At 36.7% G+C, this 18,647-nt stretch overlaps 1 protein-coding gene across 1 annotated transcript in view; it reads right to left on the bottom strand.

The window, feature by feature from the left end:
- The window catches only part of LOC136027394 (delta(3,5)-Delta(2,4)-dienoyl-CoA isomerase, mitochondrial-like), a 47,630-nt gene that overhangs the window by 16,218 nt on the left and 12,765 nt on the right, over positions 1–18,647 (bottom strand). The window contains exons 3-5 of the mRNA XM_065704605.1: positions 17,446–17,573; positions 15,400–15,526; positions 1,443–1,596 (exon numbers count right to left, since the gene is read on the bottom strand). Coding sequence (XP_065560677.1) covers positions 1,443–1,596; positions 15,400–15,526; positions 17,446–17,573 — 409 coding nt within the window. The remainder of the gene's footprint in view (positions 1–1,442; positions 1,597–15,399; positions 15,527–17,445; positions 17,574–18,647) is intronic.

The following is an 18,647-nucleotide window of genomic DNA, read 5'->3' as shown; positions in this document are numbered from 1 at the left end:
CATTGCGATGGGTGTGTATTTTAAGTTAGAGCCTATGGCGAAGAGTCATCGCAGTTTGATATGGAGTGGGGTGTGAATTGAGGCTGTATACTCTCGCCAGTTCTTTTTAATTATTGTATTGATTGGATCCTCGACCATGTTCTACTGAGATTTGAAGTAACAGTAGTGTGTAGAAATGTCTACTTGACAGACCTGGCCTACAGAGACGGCGTAATCCTTCTTTCGCCGGACACAAAATCAGCCCAGCAAAAGCTTGACGAAGTCGCACACTTCTCAGTCTACCTTGACTTGCGAAAAAACACGAAGAAAACTAAAGTTTTTAATTGGAATATCACAGCAGATTACCATTTAACCTTTAATGGTCTCCCACTTTATAAGGTAGACTGTTTCGTTTTCTTGATTCAAGGTGGATCAAAAGGGAGGTTGGGATCAATATGTCAACAAAGGAATATCTAGAGCTCAGCCAGTTTTCACCCAACTTCCCAAACATCTCTGGGTCCGTCAAAGGTTAGCTTGCGAATTAAGATAATCGTATATAAGTCTAATAGATAAGCATATATAGTGAGGGCTGTCCTACTCTATGGTGTTTAACCGTGGCCTATCATAGAAGCTGAGAAATGTACTTCAAGGATTTTTAGCCACAGTTGCCTGTGTTCAATTTTACACTTCCTGATATCAGATCAAATGATGATACCCACCGTTGTTAATTCGGAATCGACAAAATCTCAAGCGTCATCCCGCTTCGCCGTTTTTGCTAGCTTGGACACACTTTGTGTTGCAATTGAACTGATAATTCTTGTTCAATCCTTATCAATATGACATAGAAAGATAAGGAGGGCGATTAAAAAGTTGGTGAACACTAGTTTAGCAAGATTTGGGTCTTGCTGCAGGTTTTCGCATATTCGGCCTCAAATGGAACAAGCACTGGCTAAAGTTCTGTGACGAATTGGTACAAGACCGGCTATCATGGAAGACACTCATTCAGAAGCTGTTTTCGAATGCCAGCTGAGGGGCAACCCCTGTCCTGTCACAAGTAAGTAAGTAACATGCTCTTTCTCCCAAGCTTCTTTGTGCTTACCTTTCTCCGAAGACAAGCAATAAAAATTTTGAGATAGCTATTTTATTCATAAGAATTGAAAGGTTCAATAACTATGCCTCAGAAGATGTAAAGACCCTCGACAGTCTCGGGGTGAGGGCTGTAAGTTGTATATTTGGTCAAAGCGCACTTGGTCCAAGTCAAAACGCACTATGTACATGCTGGTTGTCTAAAGGCTGTATCCCAGGAACGACTTAGGTATTAAGTTTACATTTCAGAGGGGTCTGAAATAGCAAAAAGGTGTGATCGACAGTACTTTTACTGGCAGAATTGATCTTGGTAAACTTCTCTTCTACTCCTACTTCTGCGCAATAAGAGGGAAAAACGCAAGAAAATAAACCCTCACCTAGTTTTATCATCGAATAGCCTTGAAACGAGTCCAGATTCTTTTGCTTCGTCAGCATACATTCTTCTAGCAGTCAAGGCCAAATCACGAGCAAGACTATCTGATCCAATCACCTTCGGAAGTCTCTGTAAAGTCCCAACGTCAGCAGCAAGACCTGTAACATGAGGATTTAGTGGTAAAGTGAGCCACATTCATTTTATGATTTTGAAAGTACTGAAACGCCAATGCTGCTGAAAACCCATTTTTTCTTGTTCGGCCATGAACTGATTTGTAACTTAAGCAAAGGCTGAAGTATTGTGGCAGTTGAATGAGTACTCTGATAACATGTAATTTCTTTCAGAGAAAACGCAAAAAATTTTACTTGGCCAAAGTTTGGTTTATATGGGACGGGAAAATACTATTCAAATTTGTGGGCTACCAAATCTGCTTAGCACAGCTCAGCTGAAAGATTCACTGCCATCCATCTACGTATGTCCAATACTGAACCAAAATAAAATGGGCAACATACCCATTGGAAAAAGTTTAGGATTAAAGAATTTATTCGCACATTACCAAGTTAATATACAGCAAAGAGTAAGTCGGGCCCGGCCTGCGGTCTGGAGGAAATATACCACATATACCCAAGAAACCACAAACAAAAACGGAACAAACAAGAAGAGAAAACAGTTTTTGTGTTTTGGATCATCACTTGAGGGATTTTTACACGATTAAAGAAGAAAAACTTTCTCGCCCTCTCGAATTTGCACATGAGAGAAACGAAGATTGGGGTTCGGATATATAAAATGATACCAGGAGTTATGAGGGACAGGCTTCACTAGCCTTTTAACCTCCATTTGAGGAAATAAAACCACATCTGAATCAAAACAAAACTTTCTCCTTAGCATAGCTTAAAACTACTCGAGGCAAAAACTACAAAAGTCCGTGGGAATGATTAGGATACAGGGGTTTAGAGTACAAATTTCTAGTAAACATGAAGTAACTTCTTCTGGCTCCCAACACATAGGACAGTCATGTAAAGCAAAAATGTCGGTGCCAATCGGGGATAAGAGACGGGTATGGAACTATAGGGTAAAGCTTCAAGAGGAATAGATAATACCTCATTATGGGAGAGGGTATCCCCCGTGAACCATAGTTGGGTAATACAAAGCCTTGGTAAGATAATAACAACTGGCCATGCAATGCTAGAATCAGCTGTTGGTTGAAACAACTGAATGTCAACTCTGATCCCCAGTAGGGATTTCTCCTTCCATCTTCTATGGGCATGCGTGTCTAAAAGCCGGCAGAAAAGACCTCGAACCCCACCCCAGGCTAACTTAATCCAGCCACATCTTTAATGCTACAAATATCACCCAAAACTACTGGGAGAACCGGTGCGGTTCTTTCCACTGTATCTCAAAATTATCTTTATTCCCTGTTAAAAGAGCAAAGACTTACTCCTCTCCCTTAAGCTCACAATTGCGGGCTGACAGAAATAATTCCCATAAAATGTTATTGTCCGCCAGATCATACTGAATTTTCAACTTGTGTCTTTTCTCAATTTCATTTTTCTCTTGCTTTCCCTTAGTTTCACACCAGGTAAAAACAGGTATCATCAAACAGTTCGTAGTACCGAACTGTAAGTAAGGAGCGATGTGGCTAAATAGTAACCGAAATCCTAAGAAACAGAGTCTTGATGACAATAGGTACATTAAAAGAATTAAACTTTCATGCTTATTGGAAATATGTAAAAATCCATCAAATTTAATTGTACCCATCGAAAGTTACGAGCCTGTGGTAATTTGCCGAATTTATGAAAAAGGGGGTAAACACCCCAAAACATCAGGTGATCTTAATGAAAAGTACACCATCAGATTCAACATACCAGAGAATCCTAAGGAAGAAGTTCAAACTGCTATATACAAAAGGTGAAATTTTGTATTTTTTGCCAGAAAAGAGACCACGGATGCGTGTTAATTTGTTTTTTGTCTTTTTCCCCAGGGGTGATCGTATCGAACCAGTAATCATACAAGATCGGGAGAGGGCTCATTTGATCGGGAATCAGAACTTCTAGCGCCCATTCTAAGTAACCAAAAGTAATAGAGGGCAGCTAGCCCCCCTATTAAGCTCTTAAGAACATTTTCCAAAAACAAGAGCTAAGAGCTCACATTGCACTTGTGACGAGATCAGAAGAGCCAAGAACCAAGAGCTCATATGGCATGGGCTCTAGCAAAATTCTAAGAATCAATATATTGCTTTAAAAGGAAAACCAGAGGCTTAATGCCGGTCGGGATTTAAAATAAGAGCTCTGAGTCACAAGGTCCTTCTAAACATCGAAATTCGTTAAGATCTGATCCCCATTCGAAAGTTAAAAATACCTCAATTTTTCCTCTCCCTTCAGCCCCTCGTACCAATTTTCGTACTCTTACTCGTACTCGTACCAATTTTCATCGTCCTAGCACGTCCAGAAGCACCAAAATCGCCAAAGCACTGATCCCCACCTCCTTACTCCCCCAAAGAGAGCGGATCCAGTCCGGTTACGTCAATCATGGATCTACGACATTTATAAGCGTTTTCAAGATTTCCAGTTTCCCCCTCCAACTTCCCCCAATGTCAAGAGATCTGATCGGGATTTGAAATAAGAACTCGGAGACATGTGTTCCTTCTCATATTTCATTAAGATCCGGTAACCCGTGCTTAAGTTAAAAAAACCTCAATTTTTCTAATTTTTCCAAGTTAACAACCCCCTGCTCCCCCAAAGAGAACGGATCCGTTCCAATTATGTCCATCACGTATCAATAATTTGTGCATATTCTTCCGATTAAGTTTCATCCCTATCTCTCCACTCTAAGCGTTTTCCAAGATTTCCGGTTTCCAAGATTTCCTGTTTCCCCCTCAAACTCCCCCAAATATCACTGGATATGGTCGGGATTTAAAATGAGAATTTTAAATCACAAGATCCTTCTACATATAAAATTTCATTAAGATCTGATCACTGTTTCATCAGTTACAAATGCCTCATGTTTTCAATTTTTTTTCCGAATTACTCCCCCACTCCAACTCCACCAAAGAGAGCAGATCCGGCCCGGTTATGTCAGTCACTTATCTTGGACTTGTGCTTATTTTTCCAACCTAGTTTCATCCTGATCTCTCCCCTTTAAGGGTTTTCAAAGATTCCCCCCCCCCCAATGACACTGGATCTGGTCAGGATTTGAAATAAGAGATCTGATTTACGAGATCCTTTTAAATATTAATTTTTATTAAGATCCGATCACTTCTTCGTAAGTCAAAAATACCTCAATTTGTTTATTTTTTTAGCATTAATCCCCCCCCCCCTCGTCAACTCCCCCAAAGAGAGCGGATACGTTCCGGTTATGTCAATCACGTATCAAGGACTTGTGATTATTTTCTCAGCAAGTTTCATCCCGATCCCTTCATTCTAAGCGTTCTCCAACATTTTAAGTTCCCCCCAATGTCACCAGATTGGGTCGGGACTTAAAATAAGAGCTCTGAGACACGATATCCTTCCGAACAGCAAATTTCATTAGGATCCGATCACTCCTTCGTAAGTTAAAAATAACTCATTTTTTCTCATTTTTCACAATTAACTCTCCCCCAACTCCCCCAAAGAGAGCGGATCCGTTCCGATTATGTCAATCACGTATTTAGGACTTATGATTATTTTTCCCACCAAGTTTCATCCCGATCCCTTCACTCTAAGCGTTCTCCAAGATCAATGTAACCGGATCCGGTCAAGATTTAAAATAAGACCTCCGAGACACGATATCCTTCATAACATCAAATTTCAATAAGATCTGATCACTCCTTCATAAGTTAAAAATACCTCAATTTTCCTGATTTTTGAGAATTAACCCCCCCCCCCCCAATTCCACCAAAGAGAACAGATCCGTTTCGGCTATGTCAATCACGTATCTAGGACTTGCGCTTATATTTCCCACCAAGTTTCATCCCGATCCCTCCACTCTAAGTGTTTTCCAAGATTTTAGGTTTCCCCATCCCAACTCCCCCCAATGTCACCTGATCTTGTCGGGATTTAAAATAGTAGCTCTGAGACACGATATCCTTCCAAACATCTAATTTCATTAAGATCCAATCACCCGTTCGTAAGTTAAAAATACCTCCTTTTCCCAATTTCTCCAATTTAACCGCCCCCCCCCACTCTCCCCCAGATGGTCGAGTCGGGGAATCGGGGAATTTCTAATTTAATCTAGTCTGGTTCCTGATACACCTGTCAATTTTCATCGTCCTAGCTTACCTGGAAGTGCCTAAAGTAGGAAAACCGGGACAGACAGACAGACAGACAGACCGACCGACAGAATTTGCGATCGCTATATGTCACTTGGTAGATACCAAGTGCCATAAAAACTGTAAACTGAGGAGCCATCACCACTTGAAGCCGAATTGGAAATGCAAAAAACCCCAGGACTAGGAATGTAAAAGACAGTTCCATTTAGTTTTCCTGAAAAGTAAAGGTGATAGTTTAGTTATGTTATTTGCAATTGTTTACAACGCAAATGAAAAACTGCGGACAATACAGTTCTCTGTAGCATTAGTAATTTAAAATAAAGAATAACCCAATGCTTCAAATGACGTTTATTTTTGTTAGGAAAAACTATCTAATACTTTTTTCAAGTTAACTTATCTGTGTTGAGAGTTGGGTATATGGTCCAAATTTAACGACAACTAGATATAAATGAAAATATGGACATAGATTAAAACAACAAAAGCAATAGAAAATAGACCAATGATGTGAAAAAGGGAAAAAAATATTGATTTTTATTGATTGTCCGTTTTTTCCTTTCGCTGAGGATGTCTTGCTCTTCCATATCATTGATGCGCTTCCGCGAATATTACACGTGCTTCGCCACGTTCATTATTCGTCTAATCCCAAAACGTTCGCCTAAAATCCTTTTTATGGTTTTTACTAAGAAATAAGGAATGACCATAATATTATAATATTAAACTAATTGTAAGGTGCAAATTTTTAAAAATAAATTAACCGCACTGATACGATTGTCGAAACCACAGTATTATAAAGATTATTTTGAAGAAGCTCAAAACTCAGCAAGTAAAACGTGGTCTTTAATTAATTCTTTTATAAAAAAAAGAATAGAATTCTAATTTTAAGGAAGTTATTAGTTTGGAGGATGGATCGACTACTAATAAAGCAGAGGAAGTGACTGATACTATGAACATCTATTTTGCAACCATAGGAGAGAAAATTTCATCATCAGTAATGAACCAGTTTGATTCAAGCAGTAATTAACATTTTTCTTCGTGCTTTCCATCTCCTCGAAGCATTCAATTTTTCTTGGGCCTAAATCTCAGTTTGAAATAGAAAAAATAGTTTGTGATCCAAATTCAGCAGGAACAGTTGGGTCTAGTTCTATAATTATAAAAAAATTTGTCTGCAGCAGTTTTACCATTAGAGGATATATTGAACCTTTTATTTTAAATAAGCGAAAACAATTATACTTCACGAAGGTGACTCTCCGGAAACCCCATCCATTTACCTCCCTATTTCTAATTTTTCAGGTTTTTATAAAATATTTGAAAAAAATATAGGTTTTATGATATAATTCATAAAAGATTTACAATATAAATCATAAAACGTTTTATGATTTTCTTAAATCGTCTAATTTCTTTACAGATTTCCAATTTGGTTTCAAGCCTGGACACAATACTGAAGACGCTATCCTTGCCCTTATCCAATATATTCATGAATGCTTGGAGAGAAGAGAAATTCCAGCAACAATATATTAATATAAAAAAAAAACATTCGAGGCAATATTCTATTACATAATTTTTCGTACATTGAATAATTGTGATGTGAGTGGATCAGCGTCGGATCTAGTTTAAATATTATCTGAATAATACAAAGCAAAAAATAGATGGAGGCAGTTTCCTCTTTCCAGCTGTTCCTCACTCTTCGAGGTATAGGTACCTCAAGGCTCTGTCCCTGGTTCTCTGCTTTTTCTAATTTATATAAATGGTGTTCACTGCGCCTGATCAAGCCCGTGTCTCGACACGTATTTTAAAAATAATACGGTAATTTCACTTTCTGAGAGGAATGATGATGAGCCAAATGTGAGAACAGATACTGAATTTTTTCATAATCTTGATTGGTCTTCATCAATCTTTATTACTTTGAATTTATCGAAAACTAATTTCAAAATTTATTGTAGAAAGTCAAATGTTTGCCCTCGCATTACTCAAGTTACTTCTTCAAAATATTTATTATCAATATTTCGGGTGGATATGATGAAGAACCTTGGACTTGTAATTGATCAAATCTTGTCTTTTAAAACACACATTCAAAATTCTCTCCGTTTGTCTCGATATCCCGGTGTTGAAATACTAAGAAGGATCTTATTGATAAAGCTACTTCTATCCTATCACTTAAAATGAAAATTTAAATTCTATTTGGTTGAAAGTTATCCTTAACTTAGGGTTTATTAAATAAGATTAAGTTATTTGTGAAGTTTGTTGCGCTGGTTGATAAGGACCTCTTGGTTAACTTCTTGTAATTAAAATCTATAAATAATAATAATGAAATTTTCACATTACTGAAGTTCTATTGTGTCGTTGTGTTTATCATTGTGCTGTAATGTAATTTTATCTTTGTCTACTACTGCTACTATTAACAACTCACCACAGCACCAAGCGGCCTGAGGCCAACACAGCTACGCACGCTCCTCCTCCGTCCCAATCTCTTCAAAGCCTCCTTTTTAACATCCTCCCATGAAGTTCCCATTTCTTTTAAATCTTTCTTTATGACAGACTTCCACCCAGACAAAGACGACCTGCTTTTTGTTTAGCCATAGAGGGTTGGCCAAAAAGGATAATCTTCGGCAATCTGTCATCCTTCATCCACAAAACGTGCCCTAGCCATCTAAACCTTTCTTTCATTATATCCCTAGAAAGCGAGACTGAAGCACAATTTTTCGTACAGCTTACAGTTTGAAATACGGTCAGTCAGCCGGGTACCCAGAACAATCCACAGGCAATTTCTCTGGAAAATATCTAGTAAATCTTCATCCGCTTTTCAGAGCGCCCATGCTTCAGAGCAATATACGCCCACTGTCATCATTGTATCTACCAATATTCTAATCTTGCTTTGTAGAATTATCATTTAATTCTTCCAAACTTTTTTTAACTGTGAAAAAAACAACCTGAGCTTGGCTATTCTACTTTTAATATCTTCACTGCTCCCACCGTCTTTACTAATAATACTACCAAGGTAAGTGAAACTGCCCACCTGATAAACCTTTTTGTTACCGAACGTCACCTTTTCATCTTCAATTATTCCTAGCTTAGTGACTTAGTCTTAATACATTAATTTTCAAACTTATTCTAGCACCCTAAACTCGTGAAACCACTAAAAGTTCATTCATTTTGCTAACACTCTCATCTAGGATGCTTAAATCATTGGCATAATCTATGTCCAAGATAATTTTTCCTCCAAATTTGATTCCGTGGTCTAACATTGCCTTGCTATGCTCCTTAAGACAAAGTCCATTGAAATGATCCATATAAAGGGGGATAGAACACAATCCTGCTTAACTCCTGATTTAATACAAAAGCCAGTTGCTAACCTCATTTCCTACCTTAACCGCAGCAGTATTATTCTCATACATAGCACACATCACTTTAATGTATTTTTCTGGTATACCATATAACGATAATACCTTTGTTAACGCTCTTCTATCAACATAATCGAAAGCTTGCTCATAATCGATAAAACTGAGGACCAAAAGTGTTTGACAACGAAGGGACTTCTCAATTATTAACCTAAGAGCGAAAACTTGGTCGACACATCCTCTACCTTTTCTAAAACCGCATTGTTCTTCCCTTAAAACTTTGTCTACAGCATCTCTCAGTCTAAAAAGTATCATATTACTCAGTAATTTACTACCTACAGAGACCAGACTAATGCCTCGATAATTACGACACTCACTCTTGTCACCTTTCTTATACAGTCGGTTTAATTAAGGTTTTCCTAAAATCCTTGGGAACTTCCCCTTTTTCAAAAATCATGTTCATAATCTTCAGTAGCTTATTCCTAACCTCAGAGCTACCATATTTAAGAAACTCATTCATCACAATATCAGCACCTGGAGCCTTATTATTTTTAATCCTTTTAGTACTGTCGCTAATTCTTCCTCACAAAACAAATCTTCCTTCACATCCAAGGTATCAAAAACTTTTTCATTTTCATCTATATCTTTTCCTGCAACTGTATTTCGGTTTAGCACATTCTCAAAATGTTCCACCCATCTCTCTTTAACTTGTTCCTTATCACTAATTGTGGCCCCGTTCCTATCTTTAACTGGGACAAGTCCCTATTGACTACTCCCTCTTAATTTATTAACATGCCAGTTCAATATTTTACTATTATGCCGTTTGGCTACATCTTCCAGATCCTCGACAATTTTAACCTTGGCCTCCACTTCACACCTCCTTAGTTCATATTTTAATGCTTTCTCCCTTTTCATTACATTCCTTTTGTTTTCGTATGATCTATCACTCGGATAAATCTGGTACAAACCCCTTCTCCTCTCCATTAAACATAAAGCTTCTTCACTAATATTCCTAGCTGCAGTCTTAAGTTTCTTCCCTAAGACACCATCAGCAACTTCACAAATTGTTTTTCTTAAATTATTCCAACCATCCTCCACATTGTCAAATTTTAAACCTTCAAGCTTAGTATTCAATTGTTCCTGGAAAGTTTCTCTCATTTTCTCATCCTGGAGAAAACCAAAATCATAACTTCCCGAGAGGTGGTTACCCTTCCAAATATTCAGCTTTATATTAACCCTAGACACTACTAGATGGTGATCTTTACTTTTAACATCAATAAAAGAACTCCTATATACCCTAGTATCCTGTACTGATTCTGCCAGTCTTCAGTTTACTACAGCATAATCAATAAGTTTTGCTTTCTTACCATCACGTGAATACCATGTCGACTGACACTGTCGACATGTCGACTGTCGACTGTGATGAACAAACACTGTATTTGTTATAACACTAGATTGTTATACCTACCAAATTGCAAAAGTCTAAAGCCATTACTGTGTTATTTTCCAACCCCAAATTTACCTAGGCTAGGATAATATCTATTCCTATTCTAACAACCTGGGCGTTGAAATCTCCTAGTAGAGACACCATATTTCTACCTGGAATCCTGTCTATGTGCTCCTGTAACTGTAAGTAAAATCCATCTGAATCACTAATATCTCCGTCGGTCGGTTCAACAGGGGCATATACTACCATAACTTACACATGAACTTTGAAGTCATTAAATGAGCAATGAGTATTCTATTGTTAATACCTTTCCAGCCTAAACAAGACTTAGCAGCTACCTTATTTATTATGAGCCTTGCTCCCTCTCCATGTACCCTATCCTTCCTGCCTGAGTAAAGATAAAATAAGATTTATTCATCATGAAATACGTATACAATATTATATTTTACTATCCCCCCAAAGGCTCTTGGCCTGTATGGAAGAGAAACAAATTTTTTATCACTTAATTTCATGCTTCCCATCCCCAAGATAAGTTTCTGAAACTCCTAATAAGTCCAGCTCGAATCGTCTGAATTCGTCAGCCAAAATGCCGACAATATAGTCATTTTTTAACGTCGTAAAATTCCGAGTTCCAATTTTCATGCTCTTTAAATCATTGAAATTATTTTAGCGTCAGGAAAAGTAATGATCCTGAATATCAGTGCAGGAAGGGGATGAACATATCTTCTCAAGTCTACACCAAAGCGCTTAAGCCGGCTTAGAACAGGACAGCAAGAAGTCCATGGGACCTCCAGTATGGATGGAGGCTTTGTGCAATCATGGGCCTATCTTTATCACAACGTGGTTTTCGGCACTTGGCGATGTTCTTCTATCTGCAAGAGTCCAAATCAGGCACAGATAGGCCGAAGCCTATTACCCCCGACTCATTATATATTCATACTTACAAATATTATACTACTATAGGAATAGGTTTTTTCAGCCCGAAAACGCCGGTCAAAATAGACCAGGCCCAGAAGAATTATCCATTAATCAGAATCCCGTGTGAATGTTGTGTCGTTTACTAGACTACAATTTCCCCGAGAAATTGTAGGCTAGTATATATATATATATATATATAGTATATATTATATATATATATATATATATATATATATATATATATATATATATATATATATATATATATATATATATATATATATATATATATAAAATGTGAATAATAAAATTATTGAACTTGAACTTGACCTTCAAGATATAGCCAATGGATAAGCAAAAATGTATGGTTATTTTTAGGACTTCGCAAAACACTTAGCGGATTGTCTTTGGGTTATTTTTATTTCTGAATTTCATCGAAATAAAAGGGGTCTTGTCTCTTGTAGAATGGACAAAACTTTAAATGTGATTTGTATAATCTGCGATAGTTTTAGATGACTGAATCACTATAGCTTAATTTTCAAAGCTAAAGATTACTGTTGCCAGGATAAACTGCCAGGGTTGATTTGCACTGGAAATTCACTTTCTTGCCCACTATTACCTCAATTTCTCTATCTGTGTCTAAGAGTGTTATTGTAGGAGGTTTTGTTTTAGATACAAGATCATTTAAGCCGATCTATACTTGTATATCAATATATTATACTGAGGCCAAACTTCGGATATTCGCTGCAGAAACACACGACTGAACTTAGAAGAAAACGCATAGGAGAAGCCAATTAGCAGACCAAGTTTCTATTGCATCACATCGGATATTAGTCTTATTGGCCACAATGAAGTTGGCCCATATACAGTTCGTTGGGGACGCCGATTTTAAAATATAAATAGTCATAAACTACCTTTTTTTTTTACCCTGAGTAAAAAATTCGATTATGGGAGTCATTTGAACAGAGACAGGAATGAGGGCATAGGTTGGTACTGGCAAAGGTTTAAGGTGAAGACCCTTATCAAAACTATATTAAACGTGTTGGTCCCTAAATTTTTGCCTTCACGTTAGCATTTAAGGATTGATGTCTCTGAAGAAGACTTGATAAGAATTACATATAGCTTCATTTGGTGAGCCTTATAGCGTTTTAGAGCCCATTCGACGCCTAAGGAGAAGAGGGTTCCACAAATTTAAGCTACATAAGTTTACCACAAGGGAATGACAAACTTCAATCGAAGATAGGCAGCTGATGACGTTGTGGTTGTGCTTTTTCAGAATCCGGTAAAGGTCAACCTCTTATCACCCAAGGTCAACTATATTAAGTTTTTGTCAAGTAAAGACGTGACAAAAGTATATGTGTGTGGATGTTTTTTTTTTCAAGTGACATAAAGTTATAGACTTCCTATGTGTTTTCAAGCAAGATCTCACTATCCCAAAGGTGCGTCAGGAAGGTATCATGAATAGTAAGGTCAAGTACCTTGCCAGCGATACAGCTGGAACTAATGGTTTTTCAGTTGCTCGCCTTTATCGTCCCATCTCCTTTATGGATTAGTTCTGTAGAAGTTATCCTTTCTTCCTCAGGTAAATTCTTGGTGCCAAGAGGCAGATGCTGCATTTTTTTAGTGGCACAGCTATACAAAAAAAAACTTAGTTCCGCAGTCGTGGTGATAAGGTATCTGGGTATCTGGTATCTAAGATATCTTTCACCCTCTCAGATATTTAAACTTTATGGTATACATTTTATCAACATTAGGATGTTGTAACTCATCTAATGTTGAGTAGACTCATTAGGATGAGTAAACTCGACATTGAGTTTACTCCTACCGTTTGAAGGGGAAGAGTAAACTCAATAGATTTTAAACATTAGGATGTAGAGCAAAATAAGAATTTTTTACACATATATTATGTATATTACATATTACGTGTGTATTCCAGTATGTTTTTATGTTCATATTACGAGTATAACAGCGTTCTATATATTATGTTATACTGATTTAATCTTGATCTCCGCCATTCCTTCATGATTCATATTACTTACAAAAATTAGGTAGGTATAGCAATTTTCTTTAAAATGAGCCCTTAAACATCTCAGCGCCCCACTATCGGCGACAAAAAAAAAAATAAAAGGGAGAAAAATATTTAAAAAGACGGAAACACATACTACTTCCCGTCCGAAAAAGTGATTTTCCTTGTTATTCAAGATTTTAGCTATCCTAAACAGAGTTTTTGACTATGGAGATTCAAATGATAAAATTTTTATTTCGATCCGACTCCATTTTTGTGGGGTTTTAGGCTATTTTTCAAAATTCTCACAGATATGCATTAGACTTTTACCACTAAGATTAATCGAAATCATCATTAGCCTTCCTGAATCGGAGTTAAATATCAGTTCTTTGAGTTCGAAGACTTCGTGTGCTTCCGTTTGCGTTACAAACATTATAAAACAACATATATGGACTATCACCTGTACTTTCCAAGAAAACTAAATGGCACCATTTTTTGGTATCCTACTCCTGGGACATGTTATTAAAGGCACTAGTAAAAGTCGGCACGAATCAATTTTTGAACCGATTACTTCTCCAAAGAGCTTCTCTTGATAGACCGATAAATCAACTTGATTTACATTCTCTTCACCTAAAATTTCTAAATCGTCACTAAAAAACTCGCTGAGAATTAGGCGACAAATTGACGCAATTTAATCTTTACTAAAATTCTTACTGAAGAGATACCACGAGTGTGTATTATTATGTTCGTTTTGTACAAGAGAGTAACGCTGAAAACAAGCGTCTTTTACGTACCATTGTTTAAAGGGAAAACTTCCGGGGTTTTTCAAAGAAAACTAAAAAGCTAAATTAAATCAAAGACGAGTAAATTTATGTCAATGTATAAATAACACCCAAAACAAATAGAAATTACATTGAATAATTAAGTCAAATTGAAGACAAAGAGAAATTATTACAAACAGAGGCAGGGCAAACGTTCCCAAAGCCTTTTAAAGTCCGGAACATCATTTGCGCTTTACTGAAAGCAATTTTCATTTTGAGCATCCTGTTTCTATTTGTCAGGACCTCAACAACAACAAAAAAGAAGAAAGCGAATCATTATGATAACCAAGGTTATTGAATAGAACTTATAAAAGTAGACTAAGCCAACGGACTCAGTGTATACAATAGTTTTCGTTCCTGGAAGTTTCAGTAATTATGAATTTATTAGCGTTATAAAAGAGAAAACGTTTTAAATACTGTATATTTTTCACAAAAGCAGTGTCTGGATTATTTAGCAAAGCTGGGTAGGAAATCTAGTACCCATGGCGTCGGTTCCTACTTTGCAAAACGTTATTAACGCAGACTAAACTCTTTGTAGAACTTCGATTTCAATAAGGTGTAGACTCTTCACCTTCCTATTAAAATGTATATGAAGTATCTGTTTTACTTAACCTATTCCATAATATGGCCCCCTTGCCCTAGGAATTATAGCTTTTCATTCCAAGCACTTTGATATTACTATTGCTGGAACTAAGGATTTTAATGTTACCTCCCTTAAAATTGTTCTTATTTTTTAAGCATTGAATCGCTGTTCTGTTTTTGTGCTTCATTTCATAATACCGATTTATATTTTTTACATTCCGTTTCGTGGTATTGAGTTCTTTTCTTTATGAATAAATAAAAAATCAGGACAAAACATCAGGTCATCGACCTAGTTCGGTAATTCACTAATTTGGTAATTCGGAAAAATTAGAAAAAATGAGGTATTTTTAACTTACGAACGGGTGATTGGATCCTAGTGAAATTTAATATTTAGAAGAACCTTCTGTCTCAGAGCTCTTATTTTAAATCCTGACCGGATCCGGATCCGGGAGTTGGATGAGGAAACCGAAAATCTTGGAAAACGCTTAGAGTGGAGAGATCGTGATGATACTTGGTGGGAAGAATAAGCACAAGTCAATCAATCAGTCAGTCAGTCATCAAATAAGGACAAAGCTGGACAAAAAAAAATCTGGAAAAACATTCTTACCAATGTCTACTTCTTTGACACAGAAATATGCATCCTTGGTACAGAATCTAATATCAGCAGCAGTAATTAAGTCAACACCGCCTCCAATGCAAGCTGAGTGCACTGCAGCTATAACCGGTTTGGGACACTGAAAAATAGTCCAAATAATACTTCGGTTAAATTAAATCGACAGGACGTGGGTTAAAAGTATAAAAGTTCCATATAAAAGGGTTTACTGGTTTGAAATCGCCCTCCAAAGAGACAAAAGAGAGACAGTGTAAAACATTTTGGCTCTGTTCATGGGACTGAGCATTGATCATTCTAGGATACTATAAACGCACCTTCATATTACCGATGGAAATGAAAAAGCGCTTTAATTGAATCAATCAAGAGTACAAAAGTATAAAGTACAACAATTCAACATATTTGAAGGCAGTACGTAATTTGACTACGATTTTTACAAAGCTACTCTAGGTTCAACTCATCAAGGCTTGAAGCGCGTACAGTTTGAGACAAACCCAAATAGACAGATCGGCTCAGGAATTCATAAAAAAAAAAGTATGGATTTGTAAATCCTGCATTGTTGCTGTTGCGGGCAAGCGTTGACAAAAAAGGTAAATATTGTAAAAAATTGGGAGATTACTGGACCTGAAAAACCTACGATTGATGGAAATTCCCCGGTATTCAGTCTATTACAGATTGAAGGCACAGATTGGTGATCTTCTTATGACTCTGGAGAACCTGACTATGGAGCTGGAGAACAGTCACCTCTCACTAAAATTTATCGGTTTAGGATGAACTATTCGTACAGTTCAGGACCCTCGTTTCTTAAACTACATGGGTCAGATAGCCTGAAGGTCCATAATTTTTTCCTTCAAACCTTTTTGAGCATAATGGCTATATTCAAATCTTGTCTAAAGTCATGTAGGGTTGCAGGGCACAAAAGGATGGTCGGGTTTTTCTTTGATCAAGCTCAGCCCACTAAATCTTTATTTTTTGATTAAACTGCCCCCTCCCCCTGCAATAAGAATTATTTTGATTTTGTATTCTATTAGTTAAGGCCTGGAAAGGGGTACATGTCACTATTTGTTACGCCTACGCTTACAGTACAACACAGCAACTAAAGATCCTAGTAAGATAAACCGTGAAAAAATCATATTGAAAGTCGTATTTACCCATTCAGAGGTCAGTTTGATGGATGTCTATAAAAACGCAGCAAATAAAACCCTATCACATTGAAAAAGGCCATTAGTTTAGTAAATTACGAAACTGCAATTACCACTTTCTTTACTCCGAGCTTAAGCGTCAAACTATATACTATGACTAAATGAGAGCAAACTGAGGTCTTCTTGAGGAGAGGTCTAAACATCAAACTGCTTTTGATTTTATTACGATATGAGATAGCCCTTCGGTTCTAAGTTAATGCTAAAAACATCAATGAAAATCGAATTAATGATATAAAATATCCAGTCAACTATAATATGCAACTATGTAAGTGTCTTTGTTGTTTTTACGTTAAGATTGGTTATAATTAGCTAAAATAATTATTCAATTTCTCATTAAAAATAAAAAATACCCGTTTGGATCTATGAAGGATCTACAGAGAGGGCTGGCACCCACGCCGTCATCGAACTGACATTATATAATACAAGAGAATTCCTTTTTTGTCATTTAATAAATATACTTTAAAAATTAACTGTTATTAATTTTCATAAACAAAGACTAGGCACTAACAAAAGGCTTTGACAAATTAGAGTTAAACGTTGCTGTCAAAACAGTTTGCCTCAGATGAACTGTCAGAAAACAGGTCAATTACTCTGGTAAAATAGAAAAAACAGAGAAAATGACAAAGAAGTTACGTTGTTGTGCTCTAGCATAGACAATGTGTTTAAGAATACGTTTTCAGTGTTGCCAGAGTGGCTTATCAAGATGTATTTATCATTCAACAGACACATTCTTGTTCATCCTGAGCAATTTGTCTGAATTTTTAGCCGACTCCTTACAAACAAACAAAAATAAGTTAATGTCTCGCCACCAAAAAATACATTGTTTGTTATTGTTTTGTACCTGTTCTATGGCTGAAAAGCTTTCTTGATATGCTCGAATTATTTTGTAGAGTCTTTTAGATTTTCTTGCTATGTCATCATCACTGGAAAATTGTTCACTTAGGTTGCCCATATCAGTTAAATCCAATCCTAAAAAGAAGAAAAATTAACAATAAATCAGACTAGGCATAAAATATAGGAATAAATAACATTACTTTGTTTTTGCTGTATTTAGATATACCCAATAGCGGCTACTATGTTCCGTATTTTCCTTGTGTTATTACTGGAAAACCCCTCAAAAAGGAAAGTTCTAGAATATGTTTTCCTTTTAGATCTGGAACACTTTCAGCATTATTGTGAAGCAACCTACGCTGATCTCTTGAGATGTTTGCAAATTTACCATAAATTCTTTATTCTATTTTATTCTTTCGTATTTGCCCACTTTTTTTCAATTCGTAAGAATAATACAACTGCGCTTTATCTACTACTACTACTACTACTATTATTATTACTAGTACTAACACCTCACTGTAGCACCAAGCATTTCTTTATTCTATTTTATTCTTTCGTATTTGCCCACTTTTTTTCAATTTGTAAGAATAATACAACTGCGTTTTATCTACTACTACTATTATTACTAGTACTAACAGCTCACTGCAGCACCAAGCAGCCTGAGGCCAACACAGCTACGCACGCTCCTCCTCCTCCATCCCAATCTATTCAAAGCCTCTCCCTTTACACCTTCCCAAGAAGTTCCCATTTCCTTTAGAATCTTTCTTTATGACATCCTCCTACCCCAACCACGGACGACTTGCTTTCCGTTTAGCCATAGACGGTTGGCCAAAAAAGACAGTATTTGGAAATCTGTCATCCTTCATCCACATAAAGTGCCCTAGTCATCTCAACCTTTCTCTCATTATAGCCCTAGAAAGCGGGATTGAGCCACATGTTTCGTACGGCCCACTGTTTGAAATACGGTCAGTCAGCCGGGTACCTAGAAAAATCCGTAGGCAATTTCTCTGGAAAACACCTAGCAAATCTTCATCCGCTTTTCGGAGCGCCCATGCTCCACACCCATATTTGAGAACCGTCATCACTGTAGCTTCCAATATTCTAATCTTGGTTTGTACTTACCTTCCTATTCTTCCAAACTATTTTTAACTGTGACAAAAAAAAATCTGAGCCTTGACTATTCTACTTTTAACATCTTAACATCTCCCACTA

The sequence above is a fragment of the Artemia franciscana genome, chromosome 1, assembly GCF_032884065.1.
Source record: "Artemia franciscana chromosome 1, ASM3288406v1, whole genome shotgun sequence".
Classification (NCBI taxonomy): Eukaryota; Metazoa; Arthropoda; class Branchiopoda; order Anostraca; family Artemiidae; genus Artemia; species Artemia franciscana.
This window is presented reverse-complemented; position numbering and strand designations above follow the sequence as displayed.